This window comes from Balearica regulorum, chromosome 15 (assembly GCF_011004875.1).
Source record: "Balearica regulorum gibbericeps isolate bBalReg1 chromosome 15, bBalReg1.pri, whole genome shotgun sequence".
NCBI classification, from domain to species: Eukaryota; Metazoa; Chordata; class Aves; order Gruiformes; family Gruidae; genus Balearica; species Balearica regulorum.
Window position 1 is genome coordinate 14,536,306 of NC_046198.1, and position 24,546 is coordinate 14,560,851.

Here is a 24,546-nt window from a genome sequence, read left to right on the forward strand (position 1 = left end):
GCTTTTTGCTACCCAAGTCAGCAGCCCTGATGTATCGAAATCCTCTGGGCAGCGTGTCAAGCCATAATCTTTCAGAGGTGTTGCTCTAGAGCTTGTTTCTACAGCTGTAATTGCCGGAGGAAGGGATGCTGAAATGATAATCAAAACAATGCTTTCATATGAAAGATTAGCCCTTTTCAACACCAAGGTCCTTATCGGAGCTGTAATGCGTATTAATCACCAATTCCCTACCTCAGCTCGATTTGCTGTTGCTACAAAAGGGGACGACAATTTAAACGACTACTTCTGGAATCCTTGGCTGGCGTGCACAGCTTTGCTCTGAACAAGATTTCCAGTGAAAAATGAATCCGTTTAGACACAATGGCTACACGTTTTGCCATATCTTTATTGCACTTTTACCACGTTGCAAACAATTCCACAAAAATGCTGCAAAAGTAAGCCTAGAGCTGCTGATAGCAGCTTTTTACCCATATATGTATATATTTACACAAAACTATCAAAAGCAAAGTTGAAAAGTAGCAGCTCAGCTATGATAGTCTAGAAAGATAAGAGCTGCCACCTCGTTATGGACAAATAGTACAACTTGTCATTTTACATCACTTTGTAAAACCAACATTCAAGTATTCCTGTCAATGCACAATTAGTGAAATTCCCTTCTGGTAACCACTGTATTTATTATAATAATAATTATTATTTTTTGCCTTTAAAAGTTCATAATGCCTTAACCCTTTAAATGCTGAGTAGCTGGGGGGAAAAAAAAGCATTCGATTTAAATAAGATACAGTGGATTAGAGCACTTAAAGGGTTAACACAAAATACTAAGTGGACTGTCACCACAAATAAAGTGTGAGTCACAAAACTATGCTGTCCCTCTTAGTTAAATTTGGTAGGTAGGTCTGGGGTTTCATAGATATACCATATATAAATACAAAATATTAAGTAAAGGCCTCCTTTCTATACAAAAAGGACAGGAGGTGTTTTGCTATCAGACTGTTGTCTGGCAATGATCTGAGTATTTTCTGAATCTTTTCATAATCTCTCTTTAGGAACTAATGAAAAGCATCACATTAGACTTATTTTTCTTAATGAACTAATCCTTTGCAGAGTCTACACTTTACCTACTTTGGGAACAATTATATCTCATTTCTGAATTCACTGAATTCACAAAGTGGCATACACAGTCTTTTGCAAGACTTTTTTTTTTTTTCTTTTTCCTCTTTGAATCTTCTTTACTTGGCTGGTAAAAACGTAGTCTTGCGATTTCACTACCTCTCGGTCGTAACAGTGTTAACATCAGTGTTAAAGTCATTTTCAACCACATTGTCATAACCATCCTTTTCTATACAGTCACTAACAGCCTTGAGGACAATCCGCAGCCGCCTGTCCATCGCCTCCAAGTGAGGCTGGTAGAGAATGGGAGCTATTTTATCTTTTAGTAAAGATTCCTTCATCAAGACACTGAGTTTGTATTCCTCCTTGGCTAACAACTGTAATCGCAGATAGGTAGACTTCCTTATTCTAAGAGAAAAAGGAGAAAAAAAAAAAAAGAAAATCAGTATTTTCATCACTATCGATCTCGACAGGGCTAAAAGGCTTATAGTCGGCACAGCAATAATAGTGTAAGAACCTTATCGTGTGACCCAAAACGGCAAGAACCAGGCAAGACCCTTCCGCAGGGTCCCGATCTCAGCAAAGCACTGGAGGTGTCCGTGCCAGTGCTCAGGGCTAGCTCGGGTCAGGCTCCCTGGGCAGGACCGTAACATCTCCACCTCCCCATGGGACGCAGTAAAGGGTTCACTTAACATTTCAGTCCTATTAGTGGAAACAACTAAATAAATGGGACACGATTCTGAAGATGAAACGTACCTGCAGCACTGGTTTAAAGGCACCAATATGGAAAGTTCGTCGTGGGAATATTTTCCAAACCTATTTAAAGATAACAGCAAGAATATTACAAAGGCTGTTTTAAAGACTTTTTTCTTGCCCCCCACCCCTGAAAGATTATTAAAGGTATTTACCCTCTTCCATTATCTAAGTGGATAATAAATGTTTCATTTCCAAACTTCTCAAAGGTTTCGTAGTGATGTCGATCCATGTTACCTATGGAATAAAGAGAAAAAAGACCGTTCTCACTCGGCTTGCTGCTGAGCCGGCAGACCAGGACAATACAAAAGCCACGGTTCAGCGAGAAGCCCAGCACTCCCCAACCGCGACGGCTCTGCAGGGCAGAGAAAGCAACGAACGGATCTACGGAGCTCCATTGCCTCTACTGTGGAAACCCCAAAGTGTGCGATCCTGGAGGATGGGCTGTTCTGCCCCTCCAAGCTTTTCCAGCTCCCTGGAGTTATACTTAAGGTCTAGAGGACCCATCAAGAGACAAAACAAACCTTCCCACCCTCCAGCAACCCCTCCTGCGGTGCGCCAAGGAAATCCATCTCGAGGACGATGGCATCTCAACAGCTTCAGGAGCCTGGTCTTCTGTGAGGTAGCTATGTCCTGAGCCAGCAGAGCTTCATCAGTGCAAAGGAGCCCTGCCGCTCCAGCCCCGGTCAGCACGGCGTGCAAAGCAGCCGTGGTACGTGTGTGCCAGGGGCGAGGCTGAGCTTAGGGAGGGCAAATCGCATCCTTCAAGCAGGGATGTTAGTCCATATGACTTTGCTAATATTGTATTAAACTTTTTGAACCATGACCAAACATCTTGTTTTTTCCTCAAATAAGAACTTTGTCCAAATTTCTGGCTGCCTGAAAAGCCAAAAGGATAATACGGCCGTAACATATGGATCGGGATGCTACTGCAGTGGTACAGCTGAAGAGCTCTCTTTGGGCACCCGTGGCAGGCAGACGCGTGATCTGCTTTTTGAGGTCCATGCGCACAGTACTGGTGCCAAGCTATGAATTTTGTCGTCATGGCGGGGGTCTTGAGCCACTTATAGATGCCACATATGGCTCCTGAGCTGTGATTTGGCCTCTCCCGCTGCAGCCTATTGCAGAAATCTCAGTAGCGACACTGCCAGAGCTGTCCATGCTGGCACGTGTCCGAGGATCAAGTATGTATGTTGGCACCTTACAGGTATATTAGCTGCAGCAGAGCAGGGTTCATGTAAGAATGTCTCAGTGTTAATCACTGAGTAGGCTTGGAATGGGTCACTATTACCTTCTTGTTAATAATTATTTTATTCCCATCAGGTTATATAAACAGCAGAAAACTTCCTGATACGTACCACAGCTGCCTTTGTGACAACACGACACTTTTTTTTTTTTTCTTTCCCCTCTGACGGGTTAAAAACAATGAAAATAATGAACAGCCCTTGGATGCAGGAGCCACACGTTACAATGGCAAAGCACTCACTGAAGCAAACTGTGAAGCCCTTAACTGTTGCGAAGGAGACTAGCCTGACCTGCATTCATCATCACTCGGCATTTCTGAACATGTTTGTTCCTTTAATCTGCACTGATGGGAATACGTAACCGTGTAAATCTGCATTTTCTCATAATCATCTAGAACGGCACATACAGTAAATGCAGCTTCAACCATGCTTTAGCAAACTGCTGAGCTATGCAGAGCGATGTAGAAAGAAATGGTTCTTATTCTAATTAAATGTTGCATTTAATTTTTGAAAGAGATGAAACATACCCATTAGGAAATCAAAAACTGTCATATCCATTATATCCAGAATTCTGGTCCCACTGTCATACGGGGGTGTTTGTTTAACCTCTTCGCAATAATCTGGATCAACTTCCCATCTGGAAAAGCCAATATTTTGATATTTTATGTGACATACAAAGCTTACTGAGTATTAAAAAAAAAAAAAAAAGTTATTTTGCAAAGATGTTGTTGTATCATGTTCAATTGAGGGCAGGGTCAGGTAGAGGCAGCAAATTCTTCAGGCTGCTTCCGATAATGCAGGCAACCAATAAAGACTGTGACTGATGAAAAAGGAAGAAAATCACAAGATTGAAAACTATCTGGCTAACAGCTTCAAGATTTAGGAGACCAGCTGCGCCATCAGCCGTGTAATGAAAACGTTTGAGACGTGGTTAGGGCTGCTGACAGCAGTGAATCTTCCTCCCTCTGACAGGACTTAGATGGGTCCCGTTGCATCCTGTCAAAACCACGGGAGGTGTCTGTGCCACGAGGGAATTACGCCATCGAAGGTCCTTTCCGGTTCAGGACCATAAGCTGGAGCTCCTTGCAAGTGTAAGTACTCCGGCCCTTCCCAGGAGCTGGACCCGCTGAGGAAATGCAGATGCTCTCCTAAGCCTCAACGCTTTAGATAAGGCAAGGGCAGTAACCGCAGCGCTGCTTTACCTCCCTCCCGCCCTTCGCAGCTGGCGCAGCCTTTGCTCACCACTACTCACTCTGCTTTCTTGCGCTTGTGGTAGGAACGTCTCCAAGGGTTTCTCCAGGTTTTCCTTTTAGCTAAAGACAAATCAGGTAGGAAAGCAGCAAGAGAGCCTTCGATCTGGTCTGGTTTTCCGCACAGGGCGTGCTCTGTTGAGCAGTAGTAGGAGCATTCCCCGTAGAAGCAGATGTTGTTGGCTGGTAAAGAAACGAAAAGAGTTTTAAAACCTACCCTTAAATTAGTGTTCAAGAATTCATAAAAGCAATGATGTATGGATGAGCAGAAATAAATCTCGGACCCAAAACCCCATTACCACACATAGTTTTCTTCCACCGAAACCACTGGGAAGACATTCATGTCAGGGGCTGGGATCATGCGCTGTGCTGAGCTCTCTGTTACTATTTCCAGTCTATTCATATTCCAAAAGCCCAATTTTTTTTTTTTTTAATCCTTTCCCTTCTCCTTTCATTTTCCCAGACTGATACATCCTTTGGGATCTATTTGTTACCCCAGGCTGGAACCTCAAATCCCACAGCTGAACAAGTGGCGCGTGCCCAAAATCAAGTCACCTTTCAAAATCTTGGCTTGTTTCTTTAAGAACAGACAACAACATTTCATTCATTTACTTGCTGCTATGAGAAGAACCGGCAGTTTTACTACGGAGAATTGTTTACCATGAAGACTCCTGTGGGGGTGTGTGTGGAAGTGGGAATAGCACAGATGTAACTCTGTCAGCACGCATCCCAAACACAAATTTCTTCCTCCACGCATCACGTTACTCCAAGAACCACAGAAAAAGAACCTGCAGCAGGTTTTGGAGCGTCTGTTACCTTAAAACCTCCCCAAAGCTGCCACCACTTATTTCTGTACCAACAGGAACGCCCACCTCTTTACGAGAACCCCCTTCCCGTGTGAATTCGCTGGAGGTGGGAGGGAGCAGCTCATCCCCAAACCCCACCAACGCTGGACTACGAACAAGAACAGGAGCACAATGCTGATCTTCTTGTTGATGTGCTACAACTCTTTTGACATTGCTTCATGCAGATAAAATGTCACCAGAGGAAGAGCGTGCCCTTTCCTTATGGTAACGCGTGGAGCTGAGAAGTCACTTGTTTCCTCATTCCCCACAAGGCCTCGAAATTCAAATATTGCATCTGCGCTGCTCCCGCTTCGGGCAGGCTCAGTACAGATGAGGCAGGAAGGGCTGTAGAACAGAGGGGGGGATGTTCTGCCTGCCACAGGAGACCACGCGGCTCAGAAAGGTAACCGGGGGGGTTTCATCTCCTGGCGGAGATGGCACGCTGCCGGTGGGCAATGCAAGGGAGGCGGCGAGTCAAGAGGACAGGGAGCAATACCGGTGCTACGGAGATAGCAGGAGGCAACGGGGCAAGGAGCTGCAACTGCGGAAGGAGGAGAAGGAGAACGTGGAAGAGAAATAAGGTCTCGTGATGTTTTTGATCATATTAATTAACCGTATTATCCGAGACCAACTGCGAACCTTGGATTTACATCGTCTAATTGGACTAAAAGGCTGGTGTGTTACTACTTGACAGTTTGTCTCAGCTCTTCATTTCCAAGCCTCTATCGATGGCCATCAGATTTGTCCACTAAGTTGTGATTACTTTACTCTGGACGCAGCCTTTTCAAAATCCTCTGTTGTCACTGGCTCATGAGGGCCAACTCCAACCCGAACTGTATATTGACATTCACAGGGCTGGCTCATACGGGTTAAATATGTCCTGACCCAGTCCAGAAATATTTACCCTGCGGTCAAAAACCTCGTTGACAATTACCGAAAGAAAAGTACTTCAGGGAAGAGAAAATGAAGAACAGAAATTACAAAAGGAAGGAAGGGAGCACTCAGCATGTCCGTACCTTTCATTTTGTAATTTAAAGTGTTTTACCATGCAGAATACCCTTTCTTAAAAATTATTTTAAAAGCTTTTTCTTACATATAAGACATACTTAGTCCCTTCACATTTTAATTAAAGGAACAATAGTTCAATACTTCCCATGAGCTAAGAAGTGACCAGGTCCTCGACCACCAAGCCACTCGGCTTGGCAATTTCCTGTGAACCTTGGTGCTGCTCATCACACGATACATCTATTAATTTCTAAACAGAAATCTCACTCATTCTTCCTTTTAAGCAACTCAGTAATATAACTCACATCTCTAAAGGTGAAGTTTTGAAAATCTTTTTACAAACCTCATGGGGAAAGAGCAATCGTGGTTAGGGAAGCTTGGGTTGGAAGGGACTCTGGAGGCCTCTGGTCCAAGCTACATCTTCAGGCCACCACTACCATCAGAGTCATCAGACCGGTGTTGCCTTCTCTTGTCCAGGCTAAACAAAGCTGAAACCCTCAGCTTCTCCCCTTCCATCAGATGCACCAGCTCCAGGACCACCTCAGTGGCCCTCCTTCGGACTCCCTCATTTCCTCAGTCTAAACTCAAGTGTAAAGTCAACATCCAGACAAACCCAACCTAACGCAAGCCCTGGGCGCGCTGCCCTGCGGTCTACAACCACTCTCGAGATTTCTTTTCAAAAACACTATGGCAGGATGGACGTGGCAAAGCTTTTGCAGGGCAAACACAGGTGCCCCAACTTCGCCTTTGATCATCCTGGCAAAACCAGGAGGGCTTCATGCCTCCCTGGGAACTTCTGCCATAATTCAGGATGCAAGCGAAGAGCTGTCCAAGCACCTGTGGGCAGCGCTGCCAGCTGCAGATGGTCTGCAAACAGAAGGATCGCGCTGGGCTGTTAGGAAGGTTGGGATATTCTCGGCCAATAAAAACTGGGGGAAAACATCTGTGATTTATACCCTTAAAAAAAAATTATTGCAGAAAAAATATTTAAAGGGATTCCAGGCCGCCCCAAGGGATGATTTACAAGAAATCACGTACCGATGCTCTTTGCTGCAGGCCAGCACACAGGAGCTGGGAGATACAAAGAGATCCCTCACTTCCCAGGTGTCTGCTGCCTCGGTGGGAAGGCAAGGCTCCCCCCGCACTGCAGCGAGGATTTATGTTTCCAGTGATCTGAAGCTGCAGTGGGGCTGGTGCTTCAATTCAGCTGTGTCAGCATCACCTGCTCGTCTGCGAAGGGAGGGAACCTATACAGATTTATCTTGATCGCCTGAGACAACTTATCTTCCAGGGTTTCTATGACCTGACTTCCACCTGGCAGCGGGAAGCTGATGCTCGGTTATCTGCCACCGTAACTGTTTTTTAAAGAGCAAAAGACCCAGCAATGCCTCTCCCACGCTATCGCAGCCTCTGCTGCTCACTATGTAAATCTGACCTTTCAAAAAAGGAATTATATTAAACACAGCATTTTGCACAGTGGGAAGATAAATACTGTGTTTAATAGTTTGCTTCTGAATTTAACTTTGGGAACAATGAAACCCTGGTCTGTATTGTCAACGAAAGCAACTGGGACTAATCATTTGACAGTAATCACACACTCGTATCCAGATAAATCTTCAGGAAAGCTCGGGGGCCAGGGCAGCGATGGCATTTGCTGCTGCAGAGTGACACAGCTGGCACGTGCGCTGCCTGCACCACGCCGGGCCGTTCAGCCCCGCTCCTGCCGGGCTCCTCCGGCTACTGATTTTCCCACAGAGCCCCCACCGCCTGCAACGGGACTCCAGTCCTCCGAGCGATGGCAGGATGCGTCCTGTCGTTAAGACAGCAAACTTGCGGTAAAACTGCAAATGTATTTCTCGGTGAGAAGTTACTTTCAATGGCAAAGCTTTTTCTGCCGGTTGTTATTCTCCCCGTGGGCTGGGGTACTTAGGTCCATGGCTCCTGTGTGATTTCTGAGGGTAGTGGAGGTGAAAGGATGCTGTATCTCAAGTTGCTATTAAAGTAATTAACTGCTTTGATTGCTACAGAATAGAAATCCTGATATGTCTACCCTAGTTCTTATACATAGGCAGTGAGATGAAGCAGCCTGAATTATCTGGGGAAACATTCATTTTTAACATTTCTTAAAAACGTAGCAAAAAAAGAGGTACCAAATATAGAAAAACACAGTTCTCATTTAAGACTTCAAGGTGCCGTAGCAAGCCTTTTTCTTTGAAACCTAAGTAGGTGACCCACATTCTGCGCAGCAGGCTGAGGGTGAATTTCCAGCTAGAGACACGAGCCCAGTGCTTCGCCGGCAATCTCACGCTAAGAGCAGGGTTTGGCTTTTCGAAGGCAAAAATCAAAGGCAAAAGGGAGACCAGGTCTAACTGGAGTGTGGTCCTTCTCCTCCAGTTAAAATTTCTCAGCCCATATGTTCCTTTCTCATATGATATAGGTGCTTCTGTACAGCCCCCCGTCCCTACGTACACCTGCAAAAGAAGCGACCGCAGGAATTTGTGCTCCTGGAGAGCGGGTAGAACCGGCAACAGCAGCAGTGCCGGTAAACCAGAAAGGGAGGGATGCTTATATATGCTGAAATGTTCAAATGCTGCAAATCTGCCACATGCAAACTCCTTCTTTAAAAACCAGAATTGTTTCCTCAAAGCACTAGAGAGGCAAGAGAATCGCAAACGGTGTTGCAAATGTCTGATTTTCATTATCTGAGGATGAATGGATACGATTCGTAATGAAATCCACACAAAAATCATGGTCTGGTGATCGAAACTCCAACTAATTATAACAATTAAGAACCAGAGTGCCTGTGTACTCGTCTGCACATTTTCTGTGCGTCATCCCGATAGCTGAACAATAATTCTTCTCAGGAAGAAAAGGAACAAGTGGAGATACCTTAAAGCAAATTGCTTGGCAGAGCAATTCTTTTATTGAGATTTGCATGATTCTTAATAGAAGACATTTAGCAAGCCTGTGCAACTGGAGTACTGGAAAGAATCCTGAATATTTACTAAAGCAATGCATGAAAAGATCTTTCTTTTACCTGCTCAAAATAATAGCTAATTCAGAATTGCTATTGTTTGCTGAGAGGGGAAAAAAAAAATCCATAATCCCTTGGAATTGGTTAATATGAACAAAAACATAGTGCTTACTAGCTGTGTAACATTGATTTCTTTAAGCTGCTGCCTCAATTACTTCCAAAACGAAGGCTGACATCATTAATATGTCTCTTTTTTCCTAGCAAATTACCATTCATTTGTAAGAGTAGCAGGGCTACTGCAGTCTGCCCTACTGCAAAGGATGTAAAATTAATTTAAATAATTACTGACCTAATTCCATTTCTCATGTTTAGTCCAAACTGCCTGGAAGTGCACTTTTCTGCAATCTGCTTTCTCTCCGAACGCAGCCTAATGCATCAAGTGACCTGTCTGCTCGCAGCCATTCCCATTTCCGCTGGAAGAAGGGATGCTGCTCTGCAGCGCGCTCTGGAGCCAGAACTGCCTGCACCCTCCTGGCCCCGATTTCCAAGCCTGATGAGACAAGCGAAGTGGCCCTGCGTGGAAATGCAGTGAGGTTTCTTCCAACACATCCCCGCGCTGGTCCAGGGAGTAACACGGTGTAGTGATGAGCATCATCGATATTTACCCTCTGCGGGTTTCCACTGCCAACAGCGGTCTCCCAGCCCGAGGGGAAGAGCTTTCTATAGAATCAATTACATTTAGTGCTCGTTTAATTTTAAGAGATGTATATGGGTGCCCGGAGAGGGATACATTGCCAGCGGACGCCGCGTGTCCCCATGACCATTAATCGTCCCTGAGCACGGCTGGGGATGGAGATGCAGAGACACAGCCACCTGAAAGGGAGTCCCGGGGGGGCCTCCATAGCTTAACGCGGGTGCAGACTGGTTCTCGCAAGCATCTACACATCACACCTCAACTGCTCAGCTGTGTAACCAGTCCTCCCTCAGAACCAGCTGACGGTGGTGCCCCTCTTCTGCCAGAGGGGACAAGCCAGCTTCTTCCAGTCCTCCCCAGGCTCCCTGGTCCCTCTCCATCCTCACCTCCCCAGGCCACGGGGCTCATCCCAGCACCCTCCTCTTTTAACCTTTTCCACCCGCAATCTGCTGCTTCAGCTGCCTGCGAGGTTTGTGACTTTGTTTCTAAATGCTTAATTTAGAACCCTTATTACTTTTTCATTAAGCATTAATTAATGCCTGCCTTTTAAGGTCAGTATGAAATACAAGATGGAGGTTGGGCATATGTTAATGAAAATCCGACTAATTAAACTGGGGACTTGTAGGGAAGAACTCTGACAAGTAACCAACATGATTTAAGCAAAGTACATTGATTTAGGAAATGTAAAATTGAAAGAAAAATTAATTGCTTAAGCATTTCCTTCTCCAGAAAAGCCTGATTCATAGTTAATCAAATATTTTAATTGAACTTATCTGAGGCCTCTAAATAAATTTGAATAAAGGATTATGCTTGGATCATCCCTTGGATGACTGGAATTTCATAATGGCAAGATAAAGATCTTCATCCGAACCAGCGGCCTTAACTCTGCATTGCCATGCTCTGGCTGCTGTAAGCTGCTCAGTACTTGAGTACAGTTTTGTAATTCTCAGAAATCACTCAAGTTCACCCCTAAGCCTTGATATATAACCTGGGAAGACTAAAAAAGCAAGCAAACCTACTAATCCATCTTACTTGCTAAAACGGGAATAAAATGGCTTATATTTCAAATGAGCCGAAGTACCTTGTGCCCACAAACAGTCACAAGATTTTTTTTGCCATCTTTTGTGTGTGATATTGTTTGCCTCCAAAAAACAAAAAGTAGAGAGAGAGACAGAGAGGGAGAGAAAGCAACTGAGGCACAAGAGCCTGGCTGGAGCACGCAGAAGTGTCTGCACATCAGGTTTGATGAACACTGTCACCACGCACTGTCACCACTGTCACCACGACTGCACAGGTAAAACTGGAGGGCTCCTACCACGGGGTAGGATGAAACCTCTTGTAATTATGTAATGTATTTTACAAGTGAAGTTACTGGAATAAATAATTGTCTGCTCAACTGTGTCCTGCAGAGCTGAACATAAATATGAAGTTAAAAATAACAGCCATAGTAATGACTTTATTGGTGATCACAAAAGTGTGATAAACATTTTAAGAGAGAAAGCTCTGCAATGACAGGGCTCTTGTTTCTAGCTAACAGCAATAAATTACAGTTACGTTGGGAAAAACTGTAATTAAGTCTTTGGATCTTGACTTCAGGGATCTGGGATAAAGAGCTTCGGGCCAATCACACGCAGTGCAAGGGAGAGCTCTCCGGAGGTTTCTGCCCCAGATTGCCTGGTACACAAGACACAGCCCCAGTTCAGCAAAGCACATTTGTGCACAGCTGAAATAATATGAGTTATGCTCACTGGAACATGGTTACGTGCTTTAAATTGAACGTTTCCCTACATATTCTTCCTCTAAGAACACACTTCAGGATGTACTTTTGTACTTAACTCAGAGCCTTAATTTCCCATCTCAGCACCCCAGATGCTGAACAGAGATGATACCGCTTCCTCCCACCCTTTGCCCATCTTTACCCATTCCAGCTGTATATTCTGGTGAGCAGGGCACGGTTTTACCCCGTGTTGGTACAATTCCCACCTGGTGGAGCTCCATCCTTGGCTGAGGCCACCAGATGATGTGAAAGAGTGAAGAGTAATAGAGAACGGTATCGGTTCCTGGGGTCAGCCCTCAAAGCAAGGACGAGGACTGGGAACAATTCAGGTCACTTCTACTCTGGCCTCTGCCCAGTGGAGAATTGGAGCTGGAAGTGGGATATGTTACACAGCTATTTGCTTGATTTCTTTCAAACTCCTGTTGTAATAAAAACTGAAGTACATGACTCTGAGAAAATTAGGTTTTGGTCCTCCAGTCAAAACCGAGAAATAAATGCATCTGACCAATAGAAGTGATGGATCACATTGCAGTAGAAAAAAAAAAAAAGTCTAAATAACTAATGGGCTAAGTAATAAGGTTTTGGGTAAACTGAGAGCAACAGAAGAAATTGCTTTAGAAATTGCTCTACATAAACCATTTGTTGAATACCTTGCTTTTGTGAACATAAAAGCCTGTCTCTGTGGATAATTTGTCAAGGGGAAAAGGCACTCAATTCAAAACAATAAAGTCTTCTTTGTAGGCTATGTCTCCACATTTATTTTTATTCAAAGGTCTAGAAGACAGTTCTATTAGAAATATCTGAGCAATTAAGCAATCTACATATCGTTCCCTTAAGTACATGTTCGGCGGGATAGAAAGAATACAGGGTTATTTCCAAGACTACCTGGTGAGATGAAAAACGTTCTCCACAGTTTCTTGTCACGCGTAACATCTCGTATTTCTCTCGTCATGTTAACCAGTCTACCTGCAACCGGTGGCACGCGACGGAAATCCAGGATCCTGGAAGAGAAAGAAAAGAGACAGTTTATGTAAAGGATTAAAATTTAATGATAGTGATAGGTTTTAGGAAGGTTCATTACATTCTGAAGGCACATTTATCTGTGGTCTTTAAGGAGTAAAAAGCCCATCAACTTTAAACTGGATAATCCTTCATATATTAAAACATCTGTCCTGCATATGATCAACTCTGATTTGTCTACATAGTATGGAGCAGATGCAAAATACAGAAGAGTATGGGGACACATTGTTCCATGAAAAAAATGAAGATACAGAGAAATCCAGAAATAAGAGACAGTAGAAACTTATTTTTGACTTTGTGCCACTTCAGGATTGTTATAAAATGCATTTTGCTCACCACATCTTTAAGTGACTTGAGGAATGGGATTTCAGCTTCTTTCCTCCATAAACACCATCTAATAGTAACTTTTTTTTCTCCTGACAGTCTTAGTATTTGTTTGATTTATTTGCTTCTGCTCTTCTCTGTTTTAATACCCTTATACTAACCCGAACAATCTCCCTGAGACTAAAAATTTTCCCACAGGCCAAGGCTGGATGAAGAGCCTTTCCCTACCCCAAACTTCCCCGCCTTAGTAGATCATTAAAAGCTCCCTACGAAGCATTGCTATTAGATACAGTAAAAGAGCAAAGTCCCCATACAAAGCCTCCCCATAGGTGGGATTTTTATGTCCACTATCTGCTGATAAGATTTTCTACATTGGGCAGCAACTGCTTTTTCTGCTTAGTGTGTGGATATTTAACATACCTCCCTGCAGGAACTCCATTAATGGTTTTTTTCCTATAGCACCATCTGCTTAAAATGGCAATATAAAATACAAAGCAGAAGGGATCAACACCAAGGTCAACAAAGATAAAACATGGAAGATCCTTCAAGGATCCGACCAGGGTGGCTCTTAATGGCACATGTACCCTGTGCCACGCGCTGGCAGGTTCCCTTACCCTGACCACCAACCCAGAAGGCAACAAAACTACAGGTACCCCCAAATAATTTGTGGCCCCAAAGGTTCAAGCTTTTGGAAGGATGTTTCTTGGCACTTCAGGGTGTGAAAGATGCTTCAGCTCTAACTCAGCCTGTGAAATGCCATTCTGTTAATAATTCATCACTAATTATTAATTCCCACTCCTAACCTGGGCAGGCTGAGAGGGCTGCAGTCCCTTCCCAGTCTTGCGGTATCCACCGTACCCCGCACTAACTCTGCCTGGGGGGACATTTCCAGCTAACAGGAGCATGGGATGACCATCAGCATCCTCTCCTTCCCACTAACTTGTGGCCTAAACATGCTCCTGATACGGGACGGCCCCGGCTTTCTGCTGTGAAACCAGAACTCCCTCCCCATCTCAATCATTGCTCTCCGAATACTCACACCATTGCCCACGTCTTGCGTGGATTTGCGTGCCCTGGAGCTAACTGGGGTGAGCCAGACTCCCGTCACACTGATCCGACGTGTTCCCCAAGAGATGGGTCCTCTCCATACGCACTTCAAGATCACAGGGGAAATTCATTTCTCAGCTTGTCTGCAATATCATTTCTCTTTCTTTTTGAGAATTACTTATTGCCCGGTTTCTCATTCCCAGAGCAAGTCACATTTCCTAATTATTAATCTACCCTTTCATCACCTGGCATTTCATTTATTCATGGCATTTGCCCACCTTCGTTCCATTTTCCCCTTTTTTCAAAGTAATTCAGTTACAGGGCTGGCCAAGTGCAGAAACTTATCACAATATTTCCACTTTTCTTTTAATGTAAATCCATTTTACTTGCCTGTCCAAATGAAATGCTGCTATTTCTGCATTATGTCTTTCATAGTCTGAGAAATAAAAAAAGTCAGGCGGGGTTTCTTGTTCTCTGGTTTGTCTGCAAAGCAAAACAAGGGAAGTGTTTTAATGAAGGGTTAGCATTTCTAAAGAGCAGTACTCAGTCATCAGCATGTTATTCAGGAGTTCAGCGTTGTTTGCTTAATGGAAGGCCTTTAAATACTTCACATGTGCGTTATTTGCCATGTAGCCTTCATTTTATCTTCTTTTTTAAACTACTGTAACAAAAAAAATAGGAATTCAAGACTTGTGCATGCAGGCTGCTGTCACAAAGCGATTCTGCTCAAGACTCTCACTCTATTTAACAAGATCTGTTTTATCACTCTCAAACATTTCATTAGTGATAGCGGTGAAGACAATGTCATTTCATTAAATTATCATTAACTGTAATTATGAAATTTCCAAAAGTAATAACATTTTTCTTTCATCTTTGGCAGCCGTGCAGCTCCTATCTAAAATATGACTCTCCCTTTGTATTACTTAGAGCCAAAAGTGACATGTTTTTCTCATTTCAGAAGAAATGGGATCATTGCAGTTTGACGGCCACAACACATGTCATGTTTCAAAGAACATTAACAAGACCGTGCTCCAGAGAGGATACAGAATTTGTTGTTTCTTCAGTTTAAGAACCAATAAAAAATGTCATTCTGATGGAAATAGAAAAGCTAAAGCTGCAACACCAAACTCCAAGGAAAACAGAAAGCTCTATATAACAGAGGAGCAAACCTCTTGTCTCCCTTTGGGCCATGTCCTCAGGCAGTGGACCAGCACAAGGTCTGGGCCCCTCCTCAACCTGCATTTTGAAGTCTTAAAAGGGAGATAAAAAAAGCTGTTCTGAGAGCATCTGCAAGGGAGGACAGCTCCCCAGAAGAGGAAAACAAAGCTCTTTCTCATTCCCCGCTGTCGCAGGTGGCCAGCTGACAGCTCGTGCGTCACCCATGCTACAGGCTGGCAATTAAAATACAGCTTCTGCACCGGGACCTTGTCGCGTGAAAGGCTCTGGGGTGGTGCTGGTGCAGAGATCAAACCTCCAGAGGATTTGCAGTAAGTTCTAATTATGGGGCTCGTTAGGAACCCAAAGCTGTGTCCACCCACCACCATGACTACCGAGACTGGTATCTACCCACCAGCCTTCCTGTATCCACATGGCTGGAGAAACCGGATAAATCTCATGGGTTTTGGCTGTATGAAAACTTTGCTGTGCCACCAGCAGGGTTTGAAAGGCTGATATTCCTTCTTAGACATTCTTCTTTATATTAATATCTTGGTGAGGTACACTATCTCGCTCTAAATGATGAACAATTGCCAGCATAGAGACAACATCAAGGTATTTGTCCAGTATAACTCAAGGTCGGAGTGTCCTCCAACACTCCAGCAATGCTCTGGCCAAAACAGCACCGACCGCTGTCATAGCAGCGGTCATGGAGGTGGCCAACGCTTGGCAGAAGTCCTGCTAGGGTGCTGCTGTGACTGCCAAGGGTTCACAAGGAGACAAGCTAAAAGTGAGCCTGGCATAAAACAAAAAAATACTATTTTGCTTTGTCTCCATAGTAAACACAAATGGAGAAGGGGCATGCCCACAAAGAGGAATATGGGAGAGCCAGAAACCTATGGCACGTCACGCAATACACCACGCAATCAAGACAAGACCTGGGAGAGCCGCAACCTCATTGTGCATGTTCCCCTCAAAAATGAAGAAATGAGCTCTGAATACAAATTCAAAGGAGAAGATTAACATATTTCTGTTGGGCAGAAAAATCACACATTTGTATATAACTTTCCCTCCCCTCCAGACTTTAAAATATTCAGTTTCTTCAACAAATCAGAGAAAGATTCATCCCAAGCTTTTGCAAACTTTACGCTGATAAGTTGCACAAAATATTACTAATTAGCTAATCAATGCCATCTGCTTTTTATCTCCTGAAGACTTGAAACAAATCACGGCTGTTCCTTTACATGAAAGTCTTGCTCCACAAAACCAGACTTAAATAAGGGCTAGATCTCAATCTGGCGAGCACAGCTATACCCCCAGCCCAGCTCCTTTGCGCTGCCTGCTCGACACGCTGGGCCGTCAGTACATCACCGCCGGGATAGTCCGGTCTCTCTAATTTCACTTTTCTATTTGCTCCCTGCCACCCCTGGCAACGGTTGGGGATATTATTCATTTGGGAGTAAGTATAGCTGTCCTGCAGGCTTAGACTTGTTTGTACATATTTCTCTGCTGTCATAATGTATTATTAAGTGGTAGCGCACCCTCCTAGAAAATCATGAACTTGGTTGTCCTAAAACCTTCCAAAATGGACACCAAATCCACAGTGCAATCTAGACAAAGGAAATATCGGTATTTTTTAAACCTGACTATACATCGTGAAACAAACTCCCAAGTTTCTTTGGTGCTTCAGGTACTTCCCTCTACAGAAAAACACCCTCCAGCCACAGTCCCCATGGTCCATGCCTGTGTCAAGCTGTTACAGCTCCCACTTTTCTGTCTCTTGGAAATATTGGGTTATTCTGAACGTAGACTGGAAGGAGCATTTATCAAATCCTTAATCTGCTTTACATGCCTTATGTTCCTTTGCAAAGTTCTGCAGAACTGGGATGTAGCAAAACCCTCTCGTGAAATACCCTTGAAAAATCCTTTCTGCTGACTTATTCCAATATCCCATCGAAAGAACTGGAACCTTGTTCCTTGGATCTAACTTTAGCTAGCAAGAGTTTGATTCAAACACACATTTATCGTTAATTAGATGTCTGCAGCAGCACCTCAAGAGATTCGTTGGTAATTCCTCAGCCACAGTATACCACCAGCAAATGCTAACACGCGTGATGATCATAGCCTACGGTACAGAACTGAATTTAAAAAGCCACATGACCCTCAAATGCCTTTGAATCAATGGAATCAATTGACTCTTAGGAGAATGGCTTTAATGGTGTCAGAAGGGCACCTACACCACAATCTATATTTTTTACTTTATCCAAATGTCTTTATACATTATTTTATTTTATCCACATTAGAAAACTTGCTATTTTTTAGTGTGCACAATCCAATCAATGGATTGCCTGGCTTTGGTGCTAATTCTTCTAATGATCTGATGTATATGTATGGAGATGTGGAAGATCAAACTCTGCTCTCGGCAACACGGGCGTACAGTCAGCAAGTCCTACGAGTTACTCCGGCTTTAGATCAAGGTAACTGTCCCTCAGGCTCTAAGGGACAGGCTGGGAAAGGGGCACGCACTCTGAGTACCTTCCAGGTCAAGTAAAGCATCTTAGAAAACAACACCGGACTCAATCCATCCCACAGCATGTTTGAAATCAGAACTGCATTTTAAAGGGGGAAAACCCCCCCACCCTCAAGTCATTTTGGTTTTATTACCTGATGGCTATTGAAGGTTATTTTCTAATAAAATGACACACATAATGATATACTTGAGCAAACAGACCGATATGCTGAACCCTCTGCAGAAGGGTACGCTTCCGAGGGACAACAAACTAAAGCAATGGTCAGAGCTCCTGGGTGCCGGCAGTGCCACCCCACCACGTGCAGGGGACAGGTTCTGCACAGGTTGCAGACGCTGGGAGAGGATTTCTGGCGGCGGCTCTTATTTTGCAAACAGTTGGAATCTGGTGATCCTCTCTTTGGAGAAGGATTTGGCAGATATTTATAACGGCAGGCTGGGAAGCTCTGGAGGAGAGACAGATGGAGGTCTGTTGGTACCGCACACAGTTAAAAATTACACCGTGGCACCAGACCAATTACAGCACGAGGAAAAGACAAATCAGCACGGTAACACTAGTAGAGGAGAAGTAAGAACTAAGGGGAAACCAAAGCCCGTAAAAATGTGCCCACCATGGCACAACTCGGAGAAAACACGGGAAGTAAAGAAGGATTTTAAACAGGACGGGGACATGTCTGCGTTGACGCAAGACGAGATGCAACTGTGAACCGATCTTATGGGTAGAAAAGCGAATCATGCTCACAACTAGAAGAAATAAAGCTACTCTGATAAGGGAACAGCCATGAATAAATCTGGTGAGTCGGCTCCATTCTAGCTACGGTTGGGACTTGTTTTGGTGTTCAGTAGTATTTGGATAAACTAACATAGTGATTTGCGTGCAGAAATAATTGCAAAGTCTCAAACTTTTCTTAACTGTTTCTGTAAACATTTTTTGGCCAATTACTTGATCCCCAAAATTTCTTGGGTTTTTTTTGTGCCATTCATGAACCTCATCTCCACAGTGAGTCTGCAGACTCTCTGCCATTTCAGAAAACATCATTATAGAAACTAAACCTTTAACGTGGAAATCTATATTTATTTTCTAGGATCGCTCGCATCCACCTGCCTAAATTACCAGGATTAATACCCACCAGGGCCATGTATTACTCAAAAGAATCCTGCCTCGATGCCAGACTTCCTCTGCTCTCGAGGGGTCCTATTATCTGTACAGCAGTCAAAAAGCTAGAAAATAGGGCAAACAGCCCAATCTGAGTCAAGTGCTATCCTGACAGACGCACGCTGCCTTCCTACGCCGCAGCCCAGAGACATTTCAGAGACAGCTTTTGTGTCAGACCCACGTACCTTAACTAACGAAAGGACGTGCCGCTGATTTGAAAACAGCCCCCTTTAAATAGGTTGCACTCCTGTTCTGGCCTGTAATCAGGGGAATCAGCCACAGGGATGAGGGATGATCGCGGATCACAACATATGGAGTGGGTTTGCTTGGGTTAGACCTTTTTTCAGATGGACACCCTCACCCTCTCCGGCCAGGGAAATTCGGCAGCAGTAAAAACACTAAGCGACGTGTCAGGCCAGCGAGGTATGGTGATTGCATTGGCATGGACACCGCTAACCTTGGTAAGAGCGTAATTTGGCTATCGGAACAGATAACTGGAGATTATCTGAGTCAACCCACAGCTGTAGGTTGCTATTCTTCTCCTTCGGAAAGCAGCTTTCCTCTCGTCTGATGGAGTATTTAAGGTGTTTAAATACCTGTTCTGGAGCTGAGTTGCAGGCTCAACAGTTAATATACAGTGCTACCTAAATGATAAAATACAGTTAATACAAGACTGAAAGGCTGCCAACCAGCACTTTGCTGCTCTTTCAACTACTTTGTGGCCTGGAAGGGACTTGGGGACTTCTTGCACTTGGAAGCACCGCGGTGGGGCTTTGTAGGCAGCCCCTTGCTCCGGCGAGCAACCGAAGCACAGATGCTCAGTCAGGTCTGGAAAGCTTTTCTTCCCACACAGACAGGCATGAAATCTCCCCAGCTCTCGCCTATGAACTTCTTTGTCCTAGTGGAAAACTCAGACTGAACGTCCGGTGCCTGCCTGGAAGATTTTCTTCCCTCCCCGCCCCCCTGCAACCCTTATGTCAAATTGGATTGTGCGGCAGTGGGATCTAGAGTGCCCGGAGATAACCTAAAGCTTATTATTCTAAGTGAAGGAGGCAGCCCGTGGAAAAAAACCCCGATGTCTCTGAGGCAGCCGCAGTCCTTAGGAGGGTACTTAGGTTTTGCATGCAGAGTCGTATCATCCAGGAGGGTTTTCTATGCGTTTGGCACCGCTTAGAACAGGTGGAAAAAATGCCACTTAATTTTATAGTACATTTTAGTGCCTTAGTCAGCCCTTCGGAAGATAAATGATAGCAGCTACCTCTACAGTAGCAAAGATATCTGGTGCCTATTTCTGACTCCTTATGGAGTCTTGGCAGCTGATGGCTTTGGCTTTATCAAAGCGTTCTGCTATAAAGAGCACTCCCAGGAATGATACGAGCTGTTTACAAGAGCAGAATACGGTCCAGAAAATGAGCGGCCAATCCAGGAATGCAAAGACATGCAATTTAAGTGGTACAGAAAGGATGTTTGGCCCATTTCATCGCTATCATCCAAATGACAATATGGGTCTCTGCAGGATATTCAGGCTTCTCCCGTTTAACTAGCAGTTCTGCAGCTAGAAAAAATGAGAGAATATTTACTGTGGCAGAAAGACAGAAATTCGCACAGGGATGTGATAGCAATAGGAATAATTAGCAAACCGCCAAAAGGATAAATACCAAGATCATGCTATTGCATGCCAGCCCTGGAGTGCTTTTCTCCCAAGCAGACGAAGAGAGCTTGACAACAGCACATGCTCAAGGACCAGTTAGCTTAATATAAATCATAAACTTCTTATGCAGAGAATAGCAATAAGCCTCCGAAAGAGCATTTGTGTATATAAATATCTTGTTACCTGGCACAGGAGGATAGTGAGGGGAAGAGGGAGAGAAAATGCACAGGGAAACAGTATATTAAGGTGGGTTTTTCCATTTCCAGTTGCAGAGTCAAAGAAAAAAAGGCTCAGGAGGTCACCTAACCCATCCCCTGGCCCCAGGGCGAGATCAGTTAGACCCAAACCGTTCTTGACAGACGTTGCTATAACGTGATCTTCAAAATGTCCTTTAGCAATCCCGTGGCTACGGCCCTCTCTTCCTTGTCCCCATGCCCTGCCCTTACTCTGCTGCTAACTTCCAGTCTCGCACTTCCTCCTCTCTCCACCATCAAGGCAAAACCATCACAGTAAGACTTGCTGCGTTTGATCCGAGTGCCTTTCCGAGGAAGGCATACTTGCGTAGACATGCCAGAACAACTGGCTCCCATTCCTGAAAAGAGCATCCCCAAGTCAAGACCTGGGAATTAAGCCTTAATGCCTTTAGACTGCAGATTCCTCAGCTCAGAGGCTCCTTCTTTACTAAGCACAAGTCATTTATTTTTAATTCATTAAAAACCCAAGCAACCCAAAGCCTTGAAAGCCTTCTTTAGGCTTTCTCCTTAAAATCAGCGCTGCTTCTAGAAGCAGCCTCTGATTCCTCTACATAGATCAGGGTGTTTGAGAAAAGGTTGTGCAAAACCAGTCCCTGGCTCAGAACAGCACCAGTGAAAGGTTCCTGCTGTCCCAGGCACGAGATGTAGATGTATATATTTTTTTATATATATATACAAGCAGATTTTCACCTGAACAAAACATGAGTTACCACAAGCAGATAGGATATGAAGGGATGAATAATCAGGGTAACTAATATGATCCAAGAATACGAAAGATTCATTTTATTCTCTACTAAAATATAAAAATAATAATAAACCCAGACGATTTCCTCCTCTTTGGGGCTTTTCTGTTCCTTCTGGCGATCTGGATTTAGTATTAATACCTCAAAATGTACCCTCTCCATACCGTTGCCTTCGCTGACATTGTGCTGACAGTAAAGTCAAGGCATAATCTCACCAATCATCATTTCATTGTCTACCAGCACAGAAGAATAACTCTTTTTTTTTTTTCATTCATTCTTTTGCACTTTCAGATACATAAGACATGAAGAGAATCTTGGATCAGCACAAAACACGTAAGAGTTTGATCAACTGGGAAAATTTCCCTCAGCAATTCAAAATATTACTTCCAGCTCTGCCTAGTAAGTAGCTGCCTGTCACCACGGGAAAAGCAAATGGAATAAAAATATTAGCGTAAGCACATTTGTCAGGATGTCTTCCCCACCCGTGCTTTTCGGCGCGACAGCCGGCGGTCCCCTTCCCGCTCCCAGGGAACGTGGCTAAAGAGAGGGGGTCCCTGTGCTGGGGGCTGCACTCTCAGCCTGGGCAGATCTCAGATTCACGGGTTGTTTATGTTGGGGTTTATTAATTAGTATTGTTATTGTTATTCTTTAGAAGACGGCTGAAAGGAAGGCAAAATGAAATGCTGTTACAAAACACGTAAATCATACAAAACCAGAGAGACGAACTCCAGTGCTACCAAACTGGAGATGGATGTACGTAGGTGCACTTAATGTATAATCCGACACATACATCAATATCCAATACCGCCTGCTGTGGTACTGCACACGATGTGATCAGACAAGTAGAATAATTCTTTATAATATTTGCCTGTATTTCTCCTGCACCCCACAAACAACTCAAATTTAAGAGGCAGCCACAGTGTTAGAAGGCATGCAAGTTTAAAATACTTGAGGTGAGACGAGTTTTTCCAACATTATGGGATAGACTTTGATCACGGTTAGTACCAAAAACGCTGGGGTAAGGGAAATAACGATGCTTTTCATGACTGCTTTTGCAAGCTGCGTACAAGGCTGCTTCTGTTCTAAGTAATGACACCCGGCTGCTTTTCAATCCGGCCAGTAGTGGGGATTGAAGTGTGTATCTCCAAAAGGAGAAGCTCAGGTCTTCATACCTTGATTTAAAGAAGCCTATGCTCTGCGCAGGGAGCTCAGCGGGAGGTATATAATCCATACTGGTATGCTGATTGTGCGAGAGGCGGCACACGCATGCAGAAGTTGCAGGTGTGCAAAGGTGTGGGTCTTGCTGCAAATTCACCTTCGTCTCCCTCTTTTGGAATGCTGGTGGGAAGAAGGGGTGTGGGATGGAGAACAGAAGAACACCGATGCCACGGTGGCTAAGTGGCAGTGCCTGTTGGCTAGAAATGTTTTTCTATCATCCAGAAAAAGCAGGGCTTGTACAGAAAAACAAATGAGTCACAGTAGGAAGAGAAAGGCAAGCTCTTGTCACTAATTCACTTGGCAGATCAAAAAAATTCTTAACCCAGAAATAAGGTTCGGTTCATCTCTGAGACAGAAACCTGACTTGACATAAAAGAATTGAAAGATTAAAAGGTACTTGACATCACAACAAAAGAGTTCCTAGTGCTAGCGTTAACATGGTCAATACTGTTGCCACAGCAGGGAGAAAAAAGCCTCACAGCAATTAAATAAGGAGGAAATATCATTAATGAGGTGCTGCAATGATATTTTCTGCCTTTCCTTAAGGTATCTTCATTAAGAAACTGTATCACTATATCACTATTTTCTGCCCCTGTAAGGCTTGGATTCCTTTGTATTCTTAAAGAAGTGGTGTGAGCATTTTTGCCATGCCAAGCCCATGCTATCTGTCATCTCTCCCCTTGATTTATCCCTTTGAGGCTCTGTTGTACATTGTCTGCTAGCCATAAATTGCAAACATGAAAAATGATATGGCTGCAAAAAGTATTTTTAAAAAAACAGGCAGTGCAAACAGGGCTCGGTGTGAGCCCAGGTACCTTCAGCCTTTCTTCAGGAAAAAGACTGCAGAGTATTTTCTACAGAGGTTTTTCAATATATAACATTTGTAGAGCTCTGAGAGCGCAGGAAGAAAAATATGTGTAAAATTAGAAGTCTGAAGTGTTTCTTCAGCCCTGAGAATGTTATTTAATATGTCTGGGGTCATTAAGGGTAGGGATTTAATGGAACAATAACATTAAACATATTAGAAGCATAGCAGAGCTCAAATTTCTTTCAGCTTCTTGGATTTTTTCTTTTCGCTGTACGTGATGTATGTGCCATTGAAATTCCAGGGTTCACAATAGGTTCCAGTTCAAAATAGGTTGGAAAAAGTAATTACTGTGGACCTGATGTATCGATACGCAACTTCTTCCTTTTTATTCATGAGTTTCCTTGCCATCATTACGAGAACCATGAATGCTAGTAAGTTTGTCCTCAAAATCTCCCAGGAAGCAGGGAAATATTAGCCCCGTTTTTCAGCAAAAGCTGCAAAACATGGAACTATTAAGGATTCAGCACTGCCGTGAGCGAAGCACTCTAGCCTCATTAAGCACATGCTTAACTTTGGGCACATATAGCCAGTGAACTCTGCGTGTCCTTGACAGTCAAGCATAGACTTAATACTTCCTTGGAGCTCTTTTGTGCTCAGCACTTTGGAAGAACAAGTCAGTGATAAGCACCAGATCCCCGCAGCAGCTCTGGCCGCTCACCCCGTCCGCTTCCAGCCTCGCACTTGTTTTTTCTTCTTCTTCTTTCACCCACGACAACAACTACTTTGGGAAAAAAATGTGTCATTCAGCCAAAAGTACAAATCGGTTTGGCCATGGGCTTTGGCAGCCCCAGATGTCACCGTTCAGGTTGACGGTGAGGGCTGGAGGTCCTAGGTGTGCTGAAGACTCCTTGTACCCAAACAACTGTACCATGCAGAGCACTGCAACCCCTCTAAACAAAAAACAGTATTACTTTTCTTACTGGTATTGCCA

At 44.0% G+C, this 24,546-nt stretch overlaps 1 protein-coding gene across 1 annotated transcript in view; it reads right to left on the reverse strand.

The window, feature by feature from the left end:
* Positions 1 to 365: 365 nt before the first annotated feature.
* FAM20C (FAM20C golgi associated secretory pathway kinase) overlaps positions 366 to 24,546 on the reverse strand; it is a 60,307-nt gene continuing 36,126 nt past the window's right edge. Inside the window, exons 4-10 of the mRNA XM_075767156.1 lie at positions 14,434 to 14,526; positions 12,538 to 12,653; positions 4,360 to 4,540; positions 3,635 to 3,744; positions 2,019 to 2,100; positions 1,867 to 1,926; positions 366 to 1,518 (exon numbers count right to left, since the gene is read on the reverse strand). Coding sequence (XP_075623271.1) covers positions 1,266 to 1,518; positions 1,867 to 1,926; positions 2,019 to 2,100; positions 3,635 to 3,744; positions 4,360 to 4,540; positions 12,538 to 12,653; positions 14,434 to 14,526 — 895 coding nt within the window. The 3' untranslated portion in view covers positions 366 to 1,265. The remainder of the gene's footprint in view (positions 1,519 to 1,866; positions 1,927 to 2,018; positions 2,101 to 3,634; positions 3,745 to 4,359; positions 4,541 to 12,537; positions 12,654 to 14,433; positions 14,527 to 24,546) is intronic.